At 41.9% G+C, this 23215-nt stretch overlaps 1 protein-coding gene across 1 annotated transcript in view; it reads right to left on the bottom strand.

Annotated features, from left to right (window-relative positions):
- The window catches only part of SCFD2 (sec1 family domain containing 2), a 194541-nt gene that overhangs the window by 105542 nt on the left and 65784 nt on the right, over window positions 1-23215 (bottom strand). The window contains exon 5 of the mRNA XM_013172764.3: window positions 2176-2425. Coding sequence (XP_013028218.3) covers window positions 2176-2425 — 250 coding nt within the window. The remainder of the gene's footprint in view (window positions 1-2175; window positions 2426-23215) is intronic.

Below are 23215 nucleotides of genomic sequence, written 5' to 3' on the forward strand. Positions count from 1 at the left end.
CTTTTCCCCCATTCTGCCTCCCCCACAAGTAGGCTAGGGTGGGCAAAAAGCTGGACAGCACACAGCTGCCACAACCTGAGCTGGCCAACGACATACTCCATGCCATATAATGTAATGATCAGCAATGAAAACTGGGGTAGAAGAAGACGACAATAGGGTTTTAGCTCCTGAAGTGGCCACAGGTTGGAACCTGGATGGGCATCAGTCTGCTTGTAGGAGGTGGTGAGTGATTGCCTTTTTTTCACTTATTCTTTTTCCTTTCTTTTCCTTCACCTATCTTGACCTGCAAGTTTTTTTCACTTCTGTTCCTGCTGTCTTCTCATGTCATCCTGCCTGGGAGTAAGGGGTGGAAGAGTAAGCGGCTGGGTGGGTGCTTGGCTGCTGACTGGAGTCAACTCACCACAAATACTTCAAAAAAATGAAATAACCCTTCTATTCTCCAACATTAAAACTTTCCAAAGCAGCTCATACAAACCATAAGTTTGATAAACTTGAAGGTTCGTAGTCCCATGTCCCACATAGCAGAGCAAATACTTATGCATAAGAAGGTGAATATCATACTTCAGTCATTATGCTTCTAACAGTCCATCAACTGTGTAAAAACAGAAAATTAATTTTATTTCATAAACTAAAGAACCTTTGCACTGAAACATTCATTCACCTGCTCATCTCCACGGATACTGAGTAAGAAAACCCAGATATTCATTTTTCTACTCAGGAAGCATGTATATTGAAAATCAAACACAACAGTATGTTCATCTATTATGGAATTACTGACAGGTTATGTAATATAACACAAGCACCATGTGTATTTTGATCTCCATCTGTGCTTGCAAATACATAAACTGAGACCACCACAGCAAGCAACAAGGGAAGCCCTATGTACGTAGAAATGTGGCTTCTCTGGTACTGGACAGAAGTTTTAGAGATTTCAGATCTTCCTCCACTTAGGCGCAACAAACAGAAAAAAATATGTGATTCAAAACACTGAGGATCACAGGAAAAAAGGCAAAATATGAACATGGAGATTTAGAAGTGAGGGGCTAGACTGCACCTTATCCTGTAGAAGACACCACTGAAGTTGCAATTGAAACGCCAAGTAGTGGATTAGGATGTGCAGTACGTATTGAAAACGAGGAGAGTAAAAGTCAAAAAAAACATATGAAAAACTGCCAGGCACAAACAGCTACAGACTGCAGGCACCATGGCAAGGTGATTAAAATAACAGCACAATGCAAATATGGCTGAAATGCCCATTCTACAGTAAGAATCTTCTAACAAAATTTTTTACACTCAACGCAACAGCAGACCAGTCAGAGAACACCTGTATTCTGAAGCAGAAGTGTCCACAGAGAATAATACCAGAATAACCAACAGCACTTTTATTCTACTGCCCTTGATATTCTCCACTTAGGCAAATTCTTGGCAAAGGCTTTCAATGCTAAGCTCCTTACAACATTTTGATTTATATTTGTATGCTCCCTATCTCAAAGGTGACCTGGTCAATGACCTGTTCACTATTAGTAAACATTAAGAAAACCCACAGCAGGAAGACAGATCTCTTCCGCCATTCAGATACGCCACCCTCGAGCCATAGCTCATTCATTTTAAGGAACTTTTTTAACAATATTTTTTTCTCACATGTGACATTGGTAGCAAGAGGTCAAGGCTTTCCTACTCTCTGAGTGCTCACCTAAAAAAAGTCTTAGTGTGCTATTTTTAAAGGCCAACATTCATGTCGTCTCAGCAAAAAGCTCAATGTTGGTTTTAGACACATTTCTTCTTTTGTGCCAGACAGGCCAGACCCTAGTATTCACAAAACAACTGTGGTTCACTGAACACATTTCCAGAATTAATTTTGACTTTCCAAGGTCAACTTTACACTGATCAATGAAAGAAACTGTGGAAAAGATTACCTTATGAAAACACACCAACTTAGCCAATCTCTAACAAAAAGGACAAACTGTAGAGCTTTCATCGGACTCAGCACTATTCAAGTACAGTCTGTCAGCATTTGGCATACATGAACATCGGAGATGGAACAAATCTACAGGAAATCCTCATGCTTACTCACATACCCTCTGCACCACAGGCGAGTCAAGCTGCTTTTATATGCTCCTCCTAGTTCCCATGTTCATCGCCATCCAAGCTCTCACCACACAAGCAGAATCCTACCTGTAATTTTCTGCAACAAAGGAGATGGCTCTGGTTCATCACAAATAGCCTTGGCTAGAGCCTTCTTCACTTCTTCTTCGGCTTTGTCCAGCTCTTTTCCACCTTTGATTTCTCCAACGACAGAATACATGTATACCAGCAAGACAAGGAAGTCCTCACAAGTATAGTCATCCGGCATCCTCTCACTGTAAGACTTGATCATTGTCAATAACTGGTTCAACACGCTGGGCATTTCTGACTCTCCGATACTCTGCAAAACAGAAAGTGTAGGGCTTATCAGTTAGCATCAGACATACTCCTGGCCCGCATCAACATGAGTTACTACTCCTGCAATGAATTTGGGTGAAAGGCAATTCTAAAAATGCTAGGATTCCTCAGCTTGTCAAGGAGAAGGCTGAGGGGGGTCTACGACTGAAGCTTACGAAATGACAGAAGCAATGAATAAGCTCAGTGTAGACCTACTGCTCACCACATGCTGCAGTACAAAACTTCACATAGGATGTTGTGGAAACCAAATGAACAGGTTCAAAATGGGACAAACAAACTCTTGGATGACAGCTCTGTAACTGGACATTGAAAGGACTGGTGAGGGATGCATCCTCCAACATTCCTAGTGTAAAAGACTTAGATGCTGGGAAAGTTCACAGAGAATGGACAGCAGAAAAAGTCCAGATTCGTGTGTACTCCCTAAATAGCATTGGCTATTGCCACTCTCAGAGTATTTGCCTAGAAGGACCAGTACCACCCAAAGGAAGAGACACCGAAGCGCTCCACGTTAGGCATCCGAACCGCTCTTGGTTCTGGTGCTACAGCCATGGCACCTTGCAGGACAGGCGGAGGATGACAGAACTGGGCCTTAGAAACTGGTCGGCAGCATAGACTCAAACTACCCCGTATTTCAAGGATTGCAAGGACTGTACACAAAAATCGTGTTATTTAAACTACAAGAGGGAATGTTGCTTAGATACAGAGCTAACATCAACAGCTAGCCAGGATTAGGCCCACCTGTGCAGTAGTAATCTGTGTCCTCATATGTAGTTTTGGGAAGTCTCTAGCCACACATTGCCAAGCTTTTCCCCTGCTGAACTCCTGCCCCACGCAGCATACGGATTAGGCAGTGCTCATTTAATGGAATACTGATCAATATTTGCATTCTCATTTGTCAGCTTATGGTCCCTGGACTTAATTGCTGCTCAGGCAGCAAATTCATTAGTTTCCTGGAAGTTTTTTCCTAGGCACTCCCAATAGCAGCATCTTAGCACTTAAAAAGCTGTTAATGATTAGATCTTCTCCGTGTACCAGCAGGATGAGAGAACTGGAGCATCACTCTTTTCAGTATAGATAAAAATGGCAAAGCCCAAGGTCAAATATGTCTTCTACATTTTGGGCCTCTTCCTTGGCCTTTGTACTTGAGCAGGGAGTTCAAAGCCCGGCTCCCACGGACATCAGTTGCTAGTGGGAGCTCTCAGCACATCTGCAAACCCGACCCTGTGCTTTCAGGTCAGAGACCCAGAAAATTAGAAACAGAGGGAACCACCCATGAAGCATGTGGTTTAAGTGACTGGCATGGCTTCTTAGAGGACCTCTATGACAGGAGTGAGGACACGCTGTCTTTCTCCAGGGCAGCGATCACCTGCCTTGTGTGTGCTCTTCTCCCTCTGCCCCCTTCACAGCACACTTGCCAGCTTCTGCTGCTGTTGCAGGCGTCCTTCCCACCGAAAAAGCCTTCTTTGCTGTGTAGGTCAGATTCATTCCCACAGCACATCCAGGCTGTCAGGTGAAAAAGGCAAAGGTTACGTGGAAGGGGGGAGCAGGAGGCTAAGAGATCATCATAATGTGCTTGTGAGGAGACGAAGGCTGGTAGAGAAAAGGAGGGGAAATCTGCACCTATGCTGACATTTCCTAGGCGCTCGGGAGTTGAAATTGCACTTGCTTCTTCTCACCTCAGTGGGAGGAGAAAGAAGTGCCTGCACAGCTCTTCTGTGGTTGTCAAAAGGAGACTTCAGACACAAATCCCATGAAGTGCCACACTGCCATCCACATCACGTAACAGAGGGGCTGGGGTTTAGATCCACCACGTGGGTCTCTGCTGCTCCAGACAGCCACATACTGGAGCACACCACTCAACTGCCTCCTTCGCAGCACACCTCCACGTGAAATCTCCACACACTCGCCTTCTTCTGCGAGTTGGTTTTCTCCTCGTTGGTGGGCTGAGGTACGGAGCGGGGTCAGCGCAAGGCGAGCAGGAGGAGCAGGAGATGCAGGAGGAGAGTGGCACAGCCGTCCTCAGCGGGCAGCGGTGACCTGTCAGACCTCAGAGGTCTCCTGCAACGCCACCGTCCGCACCACGCCCTTCGCCCTGCGATCAGCAAGCAGCTCCCTATAAAAACGCGGGGATCGATTCAAGCGTAAAGGGAAACATCGAATGTCCCATTAGCCAAAGAATCTAGATAGCAAACAGTGGTTCTCGGTTGCTACCGCGCTGACTTCAAACAGCCCAGTCACGGTAAATAGGCACCACAGCCAATAATATATACTTTAAATAGACTCACTGAAAGCAAGAAAACCCACACAAACAAACCACCAAACCAAACCAAACAGAGAGAAATACAGGTTCATACAACAACAACATCATGCAATTGCCTTTAACTGCATACATAACATTAGCTCTAAGCTGGTCAGGGATTTCAGAGCCTAACCCTGAGCACACAAAGGGGAAGTTTTGTCCCCTGCCATATTCCATGCAATTCTTCAGGGGCTCCTGGCCTCGGCTGTATTTTGTTTTCTCTGTTCTTTGACAAACTTAGAACACTAAAAGGCATCTCATAAGCTCTTTTTTTTTTTTACTTACATTGGTCCTTTACAGATTCAGTCATAGAGAAAGCAGGAATTAGGCTCTCAAAACCCTTTTTTTTTTTTTTTTTTCCTGATGGTGCTATAGGAAACACCACTTCTGCTAGCTTTGGGACCCACCCTGTTCCTGTGATGGATACAAGTTTTGCCACGGACCAACCTTTCTAGGGACTTTAATGTGGTCAGATGTCATGATGCTATTCCAATACGTGCCTCAGAGAAGAATTTTCTAACAACCCACATGCTAAATCTAATGGTAAGTGCAACTTTGGACGTGAAGCAGTATATTACAAAGCTCCACTAGTCAAAACATTTGGGAACAAAAAAAGAACATTTAGAAATTTGGGAGGCGTGGCACCACGTGTGTGTTTGGGCAGGGAGAGTTAAATCACACTTAGAGCAAGTGCCAGCTCTGCTCTGCCCAGAAAGCCAGTCCGCTGCGTTTGGTGCTGGTCAGCCAGGCCACCCTCATGACAAGGCTGTTGGTTCCTCCATTTCATCAGAGACCTGCCTCAGCTTAGTCACACCTGATCTCTTTATGAAAAGTGACGCATTTGGACACACAAGTTCTCAGCTGTCTGCTCCTGTGATCGATTTCAGATCATGCAGATGCCAAAATGGAGGAAGACGAAACAAGTACGCAACTCCTTGGAGGAAACCACTTGCAGCAAACAAAAGCCCGACCAGTCCTAAAACGCCAAGAACTGAAAATTAACCTACAGCCGGAGTTATTCTGGAATAGATAGCAAACTTCAATCTGTATCAATCTAAATTTCACGTAACGGCAAGCCCCGTGCCACATATCACTGACCACCACCTACTGGTACTGGCACATCGTCTGTTCCCTTTCTCCCCCTCAACACATAAACCTCCTACTTCACCCCATCTCTGGATATCTCTTAGCATACTCCTGCAACACGGAAGACAAGTTCTTGAAAAGGATAGAGTCTATTTTGCATGCCCAAATTATCCAAATGCACGAAGCAGTGGGCAGGCAACATGGTCATAAAAGCCAGCCCACTTTCAGCTCCTGCTTGAGGAGCTGGTAGCTCCTGAAAGCACACGTGTTCAGCATCTCAGGCAAACTTTCAAACACACACGATAAAAAAAGATTTGGGTCTAAACTTTCAGGATGATTTACTGAGGGGAAGGCTACAACTCAACAACTTAAAGTAACAATTGCCACCTCTTATCTTCAAAGTAAAAATGAAAGAAAAAGAAATTAAAGAGATATAATAAGCTGTTAACTTCGGAACGCACACGGGGTCTTTCTGGGGTATGAACTTCTCCGGAATGTTTTTTCCTTATCTCTTGGGAAATGGTGCTACAGAGGACTTCAAATAACAATTGCCAAGTTTAATAGGCTATTTTGTACAAACAGGCCACTTGGACTGGAGCACACATGAAAAAAAAAAAAAGGGACTCGCAACCTCGCTGCAGAGCACAGCTCCACAGGGAGCTGGGAAATCTGCCTCCAACAAAACCCACTGGCAGATTGTCATTATCCGGCCACCTCCGATGATGGAGGAGCTCCCTGCACCGTGGAACCATCAATCAATTACCCTGATTGAACAACCCTAAAACACAAGGTTTAAAAATGTAACTACCCATGACCCAAATTTCCTGCTGGTTATGTTGGCCTCAGGTTAGCCCCATTTGTCTATCATCAAGGGAGCCAATAAAAATAAGAGAAACAGGTCAATTCGGAGCTTTCCAAAGGCTGTATAAAAACATTAACACTGCTTAATTCAGTCAGCTAAGGCCCAAGCTCTAACACCTTCTGTTCAGTTGCATTGTTTGGACATTTTAATGCTATAATCATCTACTCTTCAGAATCCAGGGAGAGTTTGAGATAGATTTCTGTTGTTTTCCATGTCTGTCCTCCACCCTCTTTAGTTATTTATTTTTATAACTTAAGCTGTGTAATAATTTACTGTCCCTAAGGATAAATGAACTGATGTCAGTTTGCTGATTTTTGCAAAAGGCCTGAGCTTTGGCAGATGGGACAATAGCAAAGAAAGCACAACAATCATTTTTCAGTGTTTAAGCAGTGAACGTGGTATTGCACTTCAAAATCGACATTTAAAATGTGATTTAAAGAATTGACAGGAATTAAGAGGAAGTGTAATAGACTCAGTTTTGCATTTCCCTGAAGGCATTACTTTGAGTGTGAATCTAAAGCGATATGTATCATTAGACATCTTTCATATCATAGAAAACAGAGGAGGAAGAAGAGAAGAGGAGGATCAGAGTTTACTTGAATTAACACGTGTCCCTGACAAAACTGAGAAGAGAACTGAGGCACCGTAATCCCTTCCCATCCAGCCCACTGTCCTCAACACATCATTAAAAAAATTAAAGCAAAGATCAACTTCAAGCAAGTAGAATTTATTTTCTTTTAAAATCCAGGAGGATGGAGGAGATAAATCTTCAGAGACTACTTCATTATGTAAATATTCTAGTGGCTTTCAGTTTAGGAAGCAAAACATTTTTAACTCCTTTAGAGGTCACACGAGTTAACAGACTTTTTTGGAACATGAACCACAGGGCCTTACAACAGCAAAGAATTTATCTGAGAAAAAAAAACCCACAAAACTAAAAAACAACCCCCCAAACCCAGCTGTATTTAAAACCAGCAGAAGGATCAGTGGAAACTCTTGGCTCATTTACTGCCCCGCGCTTCTGGAACGCCCTGTGCAGGAGCTGGCCCGGAGGCATCGTATTCCGGCTTTGCAACGTGTACAGCAGACATAAAACAACTTTTTTTTTGCATGGAAGGCTTAAACCATCCTACCTCATGTCCCCGCAGGTCCACTCAGATCTCATGTAGATGCCTGACCTATTCAGTAAAAGCTGCTTGTATTGATAATTTAGGACAGAAAACACGGCTCATGAGTTGTGTGATATGCAGCTTTCTAATTTTGCTGTACCTGATTTGTAATGTTTTACCTGGGTTTGACTTTCTGTGTGCTGGGATTTTGGCTTGCAGAGCATCAGCCTCCCTGCTATCCAGATGAAGGCAGACCTGGGTGAATATTCTGGCTGTTAAAAGTGACAGCACCAAAGGACCACACGGGTATGCAAAAACAGCTCAGATCCTTTGATGGGATGAGATCTCTGCAGCAGTAATCACCTTAGCAAATACCAGAGACGCTGCCAAGCTAAGGAGTTGCTGCCTTCAGTGCTCAGCTGCCGTAACTCAGAAGCTGCAGTTCGTTACTCGCTGTTGTAGGAGGTCGGCCACCTCAGATTCAGGTTCAACTGCACGTAGATCCTGTATGGATGAGACCTCTGTACTCCCTACTCCCATTAAAACAACCATTTCAGTTATTTCTTTTTTCAAAAGATGGCCTGTGGGTGACTGGTAATTTGACACAATAAATCAGTACATATGATCTTCCTGTGCAAATTATGTTTTTCCATAGAAAGCTCTAGAAATCACCATAGTTCTTGACTTAAGTAGGTTTTGATAAAAATGTATCCTCTGTTTTCTCTTTAAATATTTGTAGGGTATGACTGAAGAATAACCAACGCACAACATAACACAAAAAATTAAGATCTTTGAAGTCAATTTGTCAATGTCAAAATATGCAACATAAAACTACTTAGGCTGCCTATTTAAGCAATCATTTTGATAACTGAGGTACACTGGCTGTACACTTCCTTTCACAGGAAGTGAGCTGGGATGCCAGGAAAGTCTTAGTCTCAAACTTATGTTTACAGCAAGGGATGGCTGACCAAGTTTTGACTTTCAGGGCGAAGAAGCAAACATTAGCCCTAGAAGAAGGCCGATGAAGCATCCAGTGAACTCACAGCAGAGCGGAGGTGTGGGATGCTGTCAGTAAATGGCCACTTCCAGTAAAAACATAAAAAAAATAGAACTACGTCATTAAAGACAGGGAGAAAGATCACATTCCCTTTTGTTGGGGACCAAATTAGGTTTAAGACTTGCCCCTGTCAATACCAAGTCACTTGCATCTTCCTCTAATGGCAGCATCTGTCTATTCACTCAATACAAGACAGAAATCCACCAAGAATGCAAATAAAGAGGAAAACAGTTGAGAAAAATAAGAACTAAACTAACAGTGAGAGACACAGGAAACAGTAAAAAAGCATCAAGGGCTTGTCTCCTCTGTCACTATTCTTAAGGACTTCTCTGTCTTTAATGAAATGTTCCTACAGAGCCAATTCTACCTCCTGTCCCTCTCCTGCCCTTACCACCCACCCTATGCACAGCCCCAGGATCTACGTTCTCAAAACTGCAGAGACAATTTCCAGGCAGTCATATTAGACAGAGTCTTAAAATTCTAATGTAAACGAATAAAAGCAAATAAAGGAAAACCAGTAAGCTCTTCAAAAGCTATTTTTAACCTGGCCCACGCTGCCAAAGACACGGATTCACATTCATCCTACGCACACACTCTCCCAATTCTCTTTCATTCTTGTCTTCTGCCCGCCACAACAGCCTCTTCCTTTTGTGTCAGCTGAAGTGTTTCTGTGACAGTGCATGAAAACAGAACGTTTTGCCCAGACCAGTCCTCTGATCTGGTTTACTGCTTGGCCACAGACACACTTCCACCAGCCACGAAGGCCAAGCACTGGACTGCTTCCTCATGCAACAGCGCTGGCTTAAAGCCTACATGAACTAGAGTTTCGGTTTGCCAAGAGATATAAAAGAAAATTATATAAATTATCACCTGCTCTTTGGATGACTTCTTCAATACCCTGCCATATGGCCAGATTCTTACTTGGTGTCTATCAGTTAGCACTAGAGGCATCAGCAGTTCTTGGCCAATTTATACCTGCTGAATATCTGTACATGATGTTAGCATTCGCTACAAAACAAAGTGATGAGTCAAAGGCAAGAAAAATTAACTTACAACATAAAGCTTTTAAAAAGCTTTGCAAGCTCTTCTGGTCAGAGATTTTTTTAACATGTGTCTTGCATAATTCCAAAAACATGCCACTGACACTTAACAGCTAGTATGTGATAACACCAAAAATATTTTAAACAAGCTGTTCAAGCCTTGTGATTTGAAAAACAAAACAAAACAATGGAAAAGCCCAGAACAGTTCTTTCAGCCAACAACTCCCTAGACCATGATTATGACCTAAGCAAATGGTTTCCACCTATATACCATAGCCAAAGAAGCATATTCCACTATATTTCTTCAGCCAAATTTCCTTAAGACACAGAAAGAAATTGTATTTTGAACAATAAAATTAAATTTTCTTCTTTTTACCTTTCTACCTTCCTCCTGTCTTTACTGAGCACCACAAGTGTTTAGTAGAAATTTCCCATTTTCAAGAACCTTGCAACTTCTTCAGTCATTTTTTTTCTTGTTTTATAACAGGCAGACTCAGTTGCTGATTACTATGCCAGAATTGCAAGACTTATACATACATTTTGAGAAAAATCAAATGCCATCACAAAAGCTTCTAATAAACCCATTGATATCTCATCTTCCACAGTACAGAAATCACCTCATCCCTGGGGGTTATGCCGTCTGGCGATGTATCATTACATCATAAAGTCCATTTTTTCTGTCTCTGGTTGGAAATCATCAAAGTCTACAGCTGTGTTAAGATAATTTAATGGATTCATGGGGGCTCAGCAACAGTATGCTGAAAAAATGATAATAAGTCTGGATTTTATTAGAGAAAGATCTTTAAGTATAAGAACAATTTTACTTGAATCGCTGCATGTTTGACATAAGAGACTCATCAAAAATTTAAAAGGGAAAACTTCCAACCCACTCAGTCAAAAGCTTTTAGCTCTGATGGCTTCTACAGACATGTTCAGTATAAACATGAATCAGCACAGCGAAAACTGTGTCAGAAGAATGAAAAAGCAGTATGTGCCCAGTCAGGATAAAATATGCATCAGAGAAAGGTCTTGGTGCTATGCATGTCGGGTGTGTGTGTGTGTTTTTGGGGTCGTTTGTTTTTGTAAGTCTTGGAATAGTGGGAAAAATGCCAGAAGATGGTAGGGGTTCAGTGCTGAGAAAAGGGCAGGGGGATAACAAAATATTCTAGGAGGTTAAAACCCACATCACCTTTGAAGAGAACAATGGGAAAGCATTCAGACAGTACAAAAGGAAGGACAGGAATCCACAGGACAGAAAACAAATAAATGGGGAATAAATCAAGCAAAATATAGTACAACCAAATCAGTTGTTCAACAGACAGAATGTATCTGCAGAAGAAGGGGTTTCTGTCCTAGAAAATGGTTACTGAAAAAGATTTGACTCTGCTCTGCTCTGGACAAAGAAAAGAATGTGAATCCCTGCTCAGATCACCAGCTAGAAACCTTAAGGCTAGAAAAAAGGATAACCCAGGGGATATAAAAGGGCTAAAAAATCCTGAGTTGACTTGAGAAGGGAGGTAGGGTTTGGCTGCTCACTCTGTTCCAACACAGAAACTAAGGGGCAATAAACAAAGCTGGTAAGAACCAGCAAAAGCCAGTCCAAACAGAGGTAGTTCTTCATGCAATTTGCTGCAATGTGGAACTCCTTGCCAGAGGCTGTTGCGCTGCAAAACTTTTACGCGGGTTCAGAAAGAATACGGGAAAATTCACGGGGGAAAATAATTCTGTCAAATGTTAGTAAATATGCAAAAACCACATCTGTTCCAGAGCTCAAAACTGTTGAGCCTCGGAGAGTATCACATAACCTTGTCCTCTTTTCCCTATCTTCTGCAGGCAGCTGCTTTTGAATATAGTAAGAAAAAGCCAAGTAGCTCAGCTACATCTTTGATCCAGAACTGACATACCGAGCTCAAAGCCATGGTAAAAGGACTAACAAAACTATGAAGCACAGCATAGCCAAGAGAGTACCAAAAAGTAGGGGAGCAGGTCTGAAATAAAAGTATGTGGCACTGTCAGGAGTAATTCTGATATAGTGCCCAGTTACAGAGCCCACATTTCTAAGAAGCTGTGGAAAACCAGAGATAATACCAAAGAGAGCTACGGAACAACCACAGGCATGAATTTCTCCAGAGAGAGAGCTGCCTTATCAAAAGGAAGAATTACATCTTTAATTTACGTAAAACTCTTTGGACAGAAGAAAATTTCAGAGTATGAGGGAACTCTTTAAACTAGACAAAAAAAAAAGGCACAGGAGAAACAACAGATGCTGAAACCATGATTTTTCAATTCTTAAGTTTGTGGAGAACCTCTAAGTGGTGCGCATATTTCAGAAAGACTTCGGAGGGTCAACGAACTGAAGACAAGCAGAAAACACAAACTCAGTGGTCTCACGCAATAAAACACTATGCATTAAATGCATCTCGTGAATAAACCATAAACTCTTTGGCACAGTACTTAATAGCAGTGAAAAGAATTGTGGGCTGTGAGGGAAAAATAATTTTGAAATAGCAGAAAGGATAAGGTAATACATACAGAAATGCTACACATGCTGCGAGGGTTGTCAGAGCAATAAATTATAAAAAGAGACTGCTTGACAGCCAAAATAACCTCATCTTGTGCCACATCCTTGCCTTTTGAGGCACCTCTTCTCTCTCAGCCCTTTGTTCTTTGTATCATCTTTCACTCCTACGCCAGGCTAACTTCAGATGTTCCACAACTCCTCAGGGAAGCCTCCACACTTCTGGTGACGGGCCTGTCCGTGGTGGGCACTGGTACCAGAAACAAAAAAACAAGATTGCCTGGCACAAACGTAATACGGGAAAACAAATCTATTTCAAATGGGTGAAAACCACAAAGGATTCTGGAGCCCACATTACTGTCTGGGCTCCTTCGAAGGAAATCTGTTTTAATATTCCTGTAGACTTTTTTGTTTGTGAATGCATTATCTTTTTCTTTTTTTTTTAAACAAATCTAGTCAAATTCTGCCCCTAGAAGTTTGCTATTAACAGACCATCACGACATGTATCATATATTATTACCACAAGAATCAATGCCTAGTCAGATTGTGCCAAAGCATCAGATGAATCACAATTCCAACCAAGTTATGGCCAAGCATATACTTGAGAGCTTTAATCTTAGAGATGATAGTACTCCAATTATATGTTGAATAAAGGTACTACTTTGGCCAAAACGTGCCCCCTTTCACAGTATCCCCAGAATCCAATTTCTTATTGACATTTGCAACGGAAATGGATGTAGATCTGAGCATTCTCTCCCTCCATCCCTTTTGTTTCGTCCCTTTTCTTATAAAAAAACAGTGAGAAACTTAGTGAAAAGCTATCATAAAATAAACATACCTGCCAGAAACTACCGGAAATTACCAAAATGTTAGGAATTGAAACTCATTAAGAGTCAAGAAACTTGATGGCCATGTAAAACAGCAACTTATATGAGATGATCATATGAGACCAGACGCTGGATCACACACTACTGCATTTTCCAGATAGGAATTTAAACACCAGCTAACTTCACCATATTTTACACTGTCTTTAAAATATTTTATACTTGGTATGCAGATAGACAGAGACAGAAAATATGACATAAACCACAAAGCAAAATATGTGAATGTGGCAGATTTTGTACATGAGAAAGCTCCAGTGCTCCGCCTGCACGCCCCACTCAGCCCACAGGAAGGAGACAGAACGGCAGCACAAAGACATGCGAAGGCAGATTATCAGTCCACTGCAGGGCACCGAGGCTGTTAATCAGTACAGTAAATGTTATCACAATAGACTACTGACATTTCTAGCCCTTGTACAAGGCTCGCCGTGCTTTAAACAGGATTCGGGCTTTCATGGTGATTAAAGGCAGATGTCCCGCGCATGAGTAGGTTTGTAACTTATGAGCCTCCCCGTCCATTTTTGTGTGTGGAAGGAATCTTTCATCGACAGGACATCTTCACTGGAGGATGCTCACTATGGTTTGATTTGTACAAGGAAGAGCTTTTTCTTTTCCTTTTTCAGAATGGGAAAATGAAACAAGCTTAGAGTACACAGCTGTACCTCATCTCATCCTATGAAATGTATCAGGTTCAAGCCCTAATTCTCCTCTCCAGTTTTCCACTGCCATTAAAAAGTAGTCATGTTATCATCTTCCGGGGAGCAGCAGATGGCAGAAAAAACAGCAACATGTCAGAGTATAGATGTACTTTTTTTCCCTTATACATGTACAAGAGCAGCAGCCTCAATAACTACTGATTATACATCAAGTATGAAACATCAAGTGAAATCCAGGCATATATAAAATGGTGATTATTTTTCCAACATCATAGTGCTACGGTGAAAAAATTCTGAAATCCCATTCTTTTGTTAACTTTCTCATCCCATCGTAGAAATCTTCTCCTCCCCTCAAAGCCAACAGCTCCCTCTCTTTAAGCAAAGTTTAACTGTACTACATAAAAGCCGCTCTTTCAGTTCCTTAATTCAGCAGAAATCCTCAAGGATGGTATTCACACACAGTGGTGAACAGACTGTACACCCGGGGCTGGGTATGCTTGTGCGCGGTTATATGACCTTCTAGCACACTGCTTATTAGAAAGTATGCCCAACATCCGAATTTCTGTCATGCTGCTCGATGCCACGTGGCCTATGTGCCCTCTCCTCAGCCGGCAGGCAGCAGCAGCACCTTTGCGGCTGGCTCCTTGCTCTGCATGGAGAAGACACCGGGATGCTCTCCCCAGCTGCCAGCTGCAAGAGCCATACGAGGGGCATCCTGACTGCCAGGGATGGCTCCTGCCACAGCTCCTCCCCGTCCGTTCCTCCAGCATGAGCTACAAGCAGAAAAGTGATCTTGGCTTTCTGGGATCTCCCTCCCACTCGGCTGAGCGCCTGAGTCAGCGTAACTCCCTCCTGATATCACATTTGTGCAAAGGGAGCTGACTGGAGAGCTGGACATCTGGTCCCAATATCCAAAAACACTTAAATCATGCATGTCATTCCAAACATTTAAGGACTTTAGAAGTTTTCAGTTACTTTTGTATGTACTTCCTAGTTGCTTCACGCAGGAAGGATTCCTTAAGTTTCTCTCTGAAGCTCTGGGGAGATGCATATACCATGCCATTTTAACCAGGAAAACAACAGCCTTAAAGATAAGCCTGCATGTTTCCTATCTTTATATTAACTATTTATTTAATTATTCAAAGAGAATATTAAGATGTGCTGAGTTACATTGCTTATAATTCAGACTTCAAAAACAGGCAAAAAAAAAAAAAAAAGCGTTGTGTGTGTACAATGGAACAAAACAACTTCAGTTGTAAATGGTAGACATTTGAGGTGCCAAGGTATTTTCTAGTTCCCCATCATGCCTTCTGGCAGGAGAGAAAGGAAGGATGGCCCAGCAGCCCGGCACCAGGCTGCGACTCAGAAGACCAGTGCTCACCTCCATGCATGACTGCAAGCCTCCTGCTTGTCCTCCACCTGTGACCAGAGGCCACTTCCTCACACCACCGAGCATCAACTCAAGTGCTTGGATGGGCTGATGCTGATGCCCAGGTACAAGCAATGACATTCAGTGCAGCGAATGATTTCCACATATACCGTGAGCTGTGGTATGCTGGTGGCAACGCAGCCCAGGCACAGCCCGAGCCCGCTGTAACCACTTAGCTGGCGCATCCGCAGCATTCGAGCTGCTTTTCAATAGCTGGTATGGGTATGTTTGGCTACCTCACAGTCTCTGTTGCACAAAGCTCTTGCAAGAGTGAAAATATATCACTTCGATGTAATTTCTATTGTTCTTATCTGGTGCCCCACACCTCAAGCTGGAGCGCTGCCAAGTTTTGCTGCACACAGCTTGTCCCGCTGCATAGCCATACCACTGTAACAGCAGAAAACCACTAATTTCTTTTTTGGCGGCTACTAGAAAATTCTTCTCCCCTTCCCCAGTACAGAAAGCTCCCGATTCTCTAACAGGCCCTCTTTCAGTCCACTCAGAGGACAAGAGAAGCAGACATTCAGGGCGTAAGTGATATCCCATATGGAGATGCACAGCAGCAAAAGGAAAGAGGCATGAGAAACTACAGTCTGAATGAGAGAATCCAGAGGATCTCGGTTATATATTACAACTCACAAAATACTTTAAGTCATTTATCTGAGACTTGGATCCTATTTTGGAAGACAGAATAGTATTACAAAGCTCCTTTAGACACTGTTTATTAACATCAAAATGAAATATGAAAAGTACTTTCTGTTAAATCCAGGATCTGGATGACTCTTATGACATGTACCCTAAATAAACAAAGTAAAATGGTATTACAATAGCTAGAAATAAAATCGTGTGCTACCATTAAAAATAAAAATAGATATTTACTACACTAATGTATGTTTAATCCTTCTAAATATAAACTTTCAAAACTAACATCATCACTTTAAGCTACTCCTAGATATTACAATGTGAGTAGCTGCTCCAGTCCTCAGCTGGGACCCTCACATCTGAAGCCACTCTCTCAGTTTTACTGGGGCAAACACTCAGCCCTTCACCACAGGCTGCTCGGTAGCTCCTCACAAAGATCCCCAAACCCATGGGATTTCTATGCGACTCTTTAAGAACTGCAGCATCCGCTGGGAAAGGCAGGTGGGGAGAAGATAAATCTAGCCAGTGTTTTTTCTCTTTCAGATTTCACTTGTTTTAGACTTATCACAACAGGAAAAACTAAACCAGTCTCAGGACAATCTTTCCTCCTGTCTCCAAATAACTTCCCTCCATCACCTTGGCCATCGGCACTTTTGTCAGACCCAAACAAATTACAGGTTGGTGGTCTCGCTGTTCCACCCCGAGCTGTGTTTTAATTAGTCGGAGCGTTGAGAAAAGATGATTGCAAAAATATTGTCCAAACTTCAAACAAGAGTACACGCTGTCCGTTTTATTCCCAATGAAAAAGCTCTTAAAGAGATTTCGATACAGATTTGCCTCCCGCTCGCAGCCCACGTCTGTAATGTTTATATAAGTGGGGGATATAAATCTTTTTCAAATGAACCCCGCAGTTTTTAAACCAGCCTTGTTATAAACTGCCTGTTTCCGTTCTGCCTGCCTAAGCAAGCAACGCCGAGCCTACTCCGGGATAGACTGGAACTAATTTAACGTGCTCCAGGTCTAATCCCCATCCTCCCAGCTTTTACTGGTAGATTTTACACAGAGGACTGCTGCTGACTTTAACAATGATTCATGCGATAAGTGGGGTTTGATTTGTTTTGCTCCACGTCGGAAAACATGCAACAGAAATGCCACTTTAAAAAGTTCAACTTTAACACAGAAGCTGTTTCCCCATGTTTAGTGGTGAATTTATTCGTGACTTTCTAGCTTTCTTTATGCAAAATAAAATAAAACATGCCCGTAGACCCCTGCATTTGGCTGGGAGGGAGGTCAGGAGGCATCCCCTTACACTGACAGACCGGGCGGCGGGGCTGATGCCCGCTCTTACAAACCCAAGGCAGGAAACGAAACCACCCCTTTATATGCCCGGCCTGCACCGTGCCCTCGCTCTCCCCGACCGAGCCCGGCCTCCAGGCTGCCCGGGGGCCGCGGGGATGGCCCGGGGGGCCATGGCCTTGCCAGCCCCGGTGCCAACCGCGGTGCCAGGCCCGGTGCCACCCCCGGCGCCAGAGCCGGCATGGCGGCCCGGCCCCTGCAGGTGGCAGCGTTGCCACGCCGGGGCAGAGCCGCAGGCCCGGCCTGCCCCAGCCCTCAGCCCCCTGTGGGTTTATGCTGCTAAATGACCAGGGCGAACCAGCTTCTGCCTGCCCTTTTCCTTCTCTCCTAGCTCTCGGGAGGAAAACACGCTCAGCTGAACCTAGGACTGAAAAAGCGACGGCATTTGTATCTGTATAAATGTTTATTTTTACAATATGTAGCTGAATTACCGATGCAGAGGCCATAGATAGTGTTTTGCAATCATCTTCTAATGCACAGAATTCCTCGCTCATTTACATAAACCAGATGTTTCCCTGACAGACCAAATTCCTCGAGGAAAAAACAGAAGTCGCTATGTACTTCATGTCTGAAATGAAAGATGATCTGAATATGCTGCGTGAATGTTCCATTAGCCACCGAAGGCAAACATATACATTAAGCGCAGCAGCTTTCTTCTGTTTAGCAGAACTTTGTTGGGGCTTAGGTGATCCTTGGCAGAAGCGTTAGAAAGGGAAAACGAAGCTACAAAGATTATATTCCCTGCTTTTGATGGCTTTCATTCCCTTTGGACAAGCCAACTAACTTTCTTTGCCAGATCTGGACGCTCAGACCGAGTGGACGAGTACTCCAAGAACAGTGATTTGTGTTCCTCATTCCTGCAGCAGAATCAGCTCCTGGCATCCTTCTCCCAGCACCTGATTCCCTGAGGATCATGAGAGGAACAAGGAGAAGAGTGGCTCATTGAAGTTCTGTGATCTTTTGCTAGGCAAGCTGAACACTGGGAATACTACTTGCTGCTACCAAAAGAAAAAAAATGCAAACCAAAAGAGTTTTCTAAAATCTTTCAGTTACCCCTAATTCTTACTGCTTTTACTAACATAAAAACAACACAGCTTGCTAAATCTCCAGATTTTTATAGTAACCAGCAGTATCTTATATTTGATCTAAAAAGTTGAATTCATGGAAGATGCCTGCGTTCATTATTTACCTTGTCTTCCAGAACATACCATGGTCCGCCAAATCTTTCCAGATATACATACAGATCCACTAACTTTTGGTGTGGAGCTATCAAAATCCTGGTAAGAAAGGCAAATCCTCATCTTAAATTGTACAGTCCAATGACAAATTCACAGTACGAGCAAAATGTTCAACCTGAGAGTAAACTAGCAGGTAACTGAACAACGACCAAACTACCAATAATAATGAAAACATAAGGAAAAGAGTGAGTGGTAAAAGCTGAATTTCACGCCATTCTCTGCAGAGAGTGCAGGGGTGGCCATGATATTCAGAATAAGCTTTGAAGCCAAAACTCTGAATATGGAAACCAGAAAGCAAAGGCAACTTTGATGACGGCAAAGCCAGAACAATGACAGGAGTCACTTCTTCATTCGAGAACTTTTTGGGACTAGTGGAATGTCCAAACTTCCCTGTATCCTGAGATCCACGTATTGGTGGAATCTGAAGGCAGTGAGTAGCTTTCCTCTGAAACTGTACAGCCTTTTTATTTTATACCCGCTTTTTCAGTGCAGGCTAGCAAATACTGAGCTAACTGAAAAATAATCAAGAACTGGTCCTAAAGAATCACCTGGCTAGTTCTCATTCTTAACTTTGGCCACAATTTGGCTACCAATCTCATTGAAAAATACCATGAAATAAGAAGACAAAGTTTTTAACTCTTGATTTCTAACTACTTGAGAAATTAATGCAGTAACTTTAGGCAAATAGAATTGAAACAACACACCCTAGGACAACACATTACACCTCATCTTCTGCTATCTGTCCTTTAGAGGAACACTGTGGCCCCAAAAGAGCCGTATGATCCTAGTGCATGGCAGCAGTGTTTCCTCTCCTGAAAACAGCAAGGCACTGCCACAAAGTCTTCAATTGCCACATCCAAACACTTGTGTGCTCACAAACTACCATCAAAACCCCCCACATCTGTAAAATCTACACTGGGTGTCTCAAAATGCTTTTTACTCATGTCCCCACTTTCTGGAAAGAATGATTACACAGACATGATCACATATAAAAGGATAAACATCTATCCACGTGCTGAACCTCCTGCCAACACAGGAAGAAAAATCAATGTGTATACTTGAAAAAATTTAAAATACCATTTTGGCTGCATCCCTCCTACACTGCAACCAGCAGTAAGCCTTCGGAAGATGTTCCTCTCAGATCACAAATTCTCAGCTCACAAACTTCTTTCCACATAAAATAATGGGGCATTGTTATAGCTTTCTGTAATAGCTTATAATAGCTCTTTCCCAAAACCGTATCACGTAAACAAATAAATAAATAGAATCAGCATGAGCAGTCCCTCATTTCAATGCTAAATAACCATAGCAATCCTAACTCAGCATTTATGCCTTTTTTTTTTTTTTAAGGACTAAAAACTAACATGCTATCTATCTAAAACACCACTCATGTAGTTTGTTCCCAATTCTCAGCTAATTTTCAGCAAAGCTTCACTTTAAATATCCAATATCATAGTGGATGGCTGAACCCAGGCCCACAGCTACATAATTATATTCATTATTTTCATCTTAGAGAAAGGGCCTGACTGACAATATGGTGAAGCAAAAGCCCTTATCTACACAACTGATAAAATAAGTATGCAAAAGCTCAAGAGGTTAGGGGATAGCCCAAGCTCCTTTCCTACTCAATCTCTGCCAATTTGGCATCAATTAGACCCCTAAGAACCAGACTGACATTCTCAACTTATTTCATATGTGCCACTGAACAGCTAGGATGTAATGACACCTCTTATTCAAGCACTGAATTTAAATCAATAATCTGGAAGTACAAAATTTCCTCGCTTATTGCTTTTCGGGGAAAAAAAAAAGTTTCAAACCAATTCTCCCAACCAAGGGTCTTATGCTTCTCAAATAATAGGTAATGATTATTGTGTGACTGCAACGTTCATGACATGCTGCTTTATCTTTTAAATAAAGATGTAGCTTGCCAGCCTCAAAACTGACCTCACAACATCGGGATTTCATACTGTTGGAGGAATTTTAGTGTTATTTCTACCAGATCTCCAACCTTCCAGAACTTAACTATTAAATTTGAAGCTATCAGCTCATGAAGAACAAATCTCTCTCTCAAGGTATATTATACAGAAACTTTGTGAAAAATCACAGTGCAAAATATAAACAGCTGTAAAAATTAAAATATCAAGTCAATTTTCCTGACAGTACGTAATTACTCCATAAAGTATTTTGTTCATAATAACTTGTAGATGTGTGAAGAACTGAAAAAGAAACTTTACTTTTATTTCTCAGGAAGTTTTTCCCCAACAGATTTTTGTTAAAATAGCTCTCCTGGTCTGTGTAATATCCTTAGCTTCTCAGCCTTTCATGCCTGCTACATTATTCAGCTGGTAGACTGGTGAATTATGAGATTATGAATAATGTGATGTTCGGTATTTATAATATGAAGACTACACTTAAAATTTTTTTTGGAAGAGATGCAAAAGCAGTTTGCTTCTCAAAAAAAACTAAAAGCACGTTCTGAAACAGACATAGAAGGATAAAGGATGACATCTTCCAACAGCAAAGAGCACTTGGAAGTTCAGCAATGGGTGGGGAAAAGTTGGGAAGGGCAGCAATTAGAAATGTTTTGGATGAAGAAAACATTTGGGGGGGGGGTTAATTTCTACTGTGCCAATCACAATTTAAGTTAAATTCAAGTTTATTTTTCCTCTTTTGGTTTATGATCTCATCTAGTCATCAAGGATGATTGATGATGTTTCAGGATTTGGGCTCTTGCCAGTTACAAGTAAAAGGGAATTATTTATTTTTCTTTAGCACTATAGTGCTGCCATTAACCGTATCCCGCCCCTTTTTGTTTACAGCCTGTCACTGAAGCCACAGCTTTATTTTAGTGTGCTATAAGCTCTTGTCTGGGTTTGATAGTGTAAGCAGTCTAGTAGAAGTCTTGCACAATGAACATCAGTCTGCCCAGAAACCATGCAAACTTTACTTCTGAAATAATCCCTCCGCTGCTCCATACAGGGTTGTCTACTCCATTTAAATGTGGACTTAAAAGCCATACTCGAGCAATGGGCACTATCGCTTTCCTTGTGGTAAAACTACATTTATTTAATCCATTTAAAAACAAACAAACAAGAAAATTACTTTGACCTTTGCCTTGGCACAAGAGGTCTGATTTGAAATGTGTATTACATTTCTAGCGTACTCTGTGTCCAGCTGAACTAGGTCAGATTTATGTGCAATTAGGAAAAAAGGAAACGAAAGCAATTTAGTTTTCATGTTTGTTAATATCAAAACATCTTGTATTGGCATTAAACTTTAAACTGAAACACAGAATATAAAAAAAAAAGATTACTAGAAAAGGAGCGGCCTTCTAAAAATTGCATTAAGCAAATGATATGGACTTTCTTACTCACATTTTTTCTGGTTGAAACTGTTCAGAAATGTGTGTTTGAATGTCCCCACTTTGGCTGTACATAAGCCACAGGGAGGTTTTTTTTGCATGAACTCTTCAACCTGAGAGTTTTAGCAGAAAAGCTCCTTTACAAGGCTTAATTAAAAGCAGGTTTAAGTCGGGGCCCTCGCTTACTCTGGTTTTTATTTTGGCCTTCTCTCTATGTCAGAAGTCAAGTCCCAAAAGAGAAATGAAGTTCATTATTGAGTCAGGAGAATATTTTCTCCTTCATTCTAAGCCCAGCTAAACAAGTTTCAGGTTTGAGTTTGGCTTTAGGTACCTCCAAATGAGATTTTATTTTATATGCACCTAAGGGTGAAATGTAAGAAGATGCTAATCACAATTTTTAACTTTGCCCTACGTAATAAATAATGTGTGAAAAGCAGACTGCAATCTCCTTTGCATGCAACTGATTTGGTATGGGGAGCCGTATACTCCAAACAGATGGTGCTCAGAATCGGTGTATTGCACACCACGAGAGGTTCATGTTAAATGCAACGTCATCGTGATGAAGTGTGGTAAACAGTCATGTGGTCACATTATAAAATGCACTGAGCAATGTAACGAACCGGAACAGTACTGAGGATTTGTAGGAAAATGGTCAACTTTTTCCAAAGAGTTTTAAGTTGTTTGTGACTGGAAATCGAATACCATGCGGTACTTTTTAAGGCGTACTTTCCTCAAAGGCAAAATTATATTTTAGCAGAAATAAATAGAAGAAAGAGTGTTCCTATTCATTCCTAAAAACCAGAGAAGTTTTCTTCCCGCATTGCCTAGTCTAATGAAAGTAGCCATAAAGACAAATATGTGCAGTACAATGCACTGTGATTTCGGCAGAACAAAGACATGTGGTCATTCTGGTGCAAGAAACAAACAAGCTAATCAAACAAGATAATCAGGCTGTTAATCGCTTTGGTTAATAGGAAACGTATTATGTTATCTTTGGTGGTTTTGTAACTGGACGGTAGGCCCAGACTAGTGCATCCTGTTTGCAACCAATAGCAGAAGCAGATGCAAGAGCGTGATATTTGTCATAAACATTTCCAAGAATAAAAATGTGGGGATGTTTTTCAAAAGGCCCCTGAATGTTCACCAGATGTGAAGCACATGTGGCCCTTGAATGCAAGAGAATAATGCGACAATAAAGTTTAATCAATACAACGTGTGCCAGTAATCACACCAAGATGA

The sequence above is a fragment of the Anser cygnoides genome, chromosome 4 (genome assembly GCF_040182565.1).
Source record: "Anser cygnoides isolate HZ-2024a breed goose chromosome 4, Taihu_goose_T2T_genome, whole genome shotgun sequence".
NCBI lineage: Eukaryota > Metazoa > Chordata > Aves > Anseriformes > Anatidae > Anser > Anser cygnoides.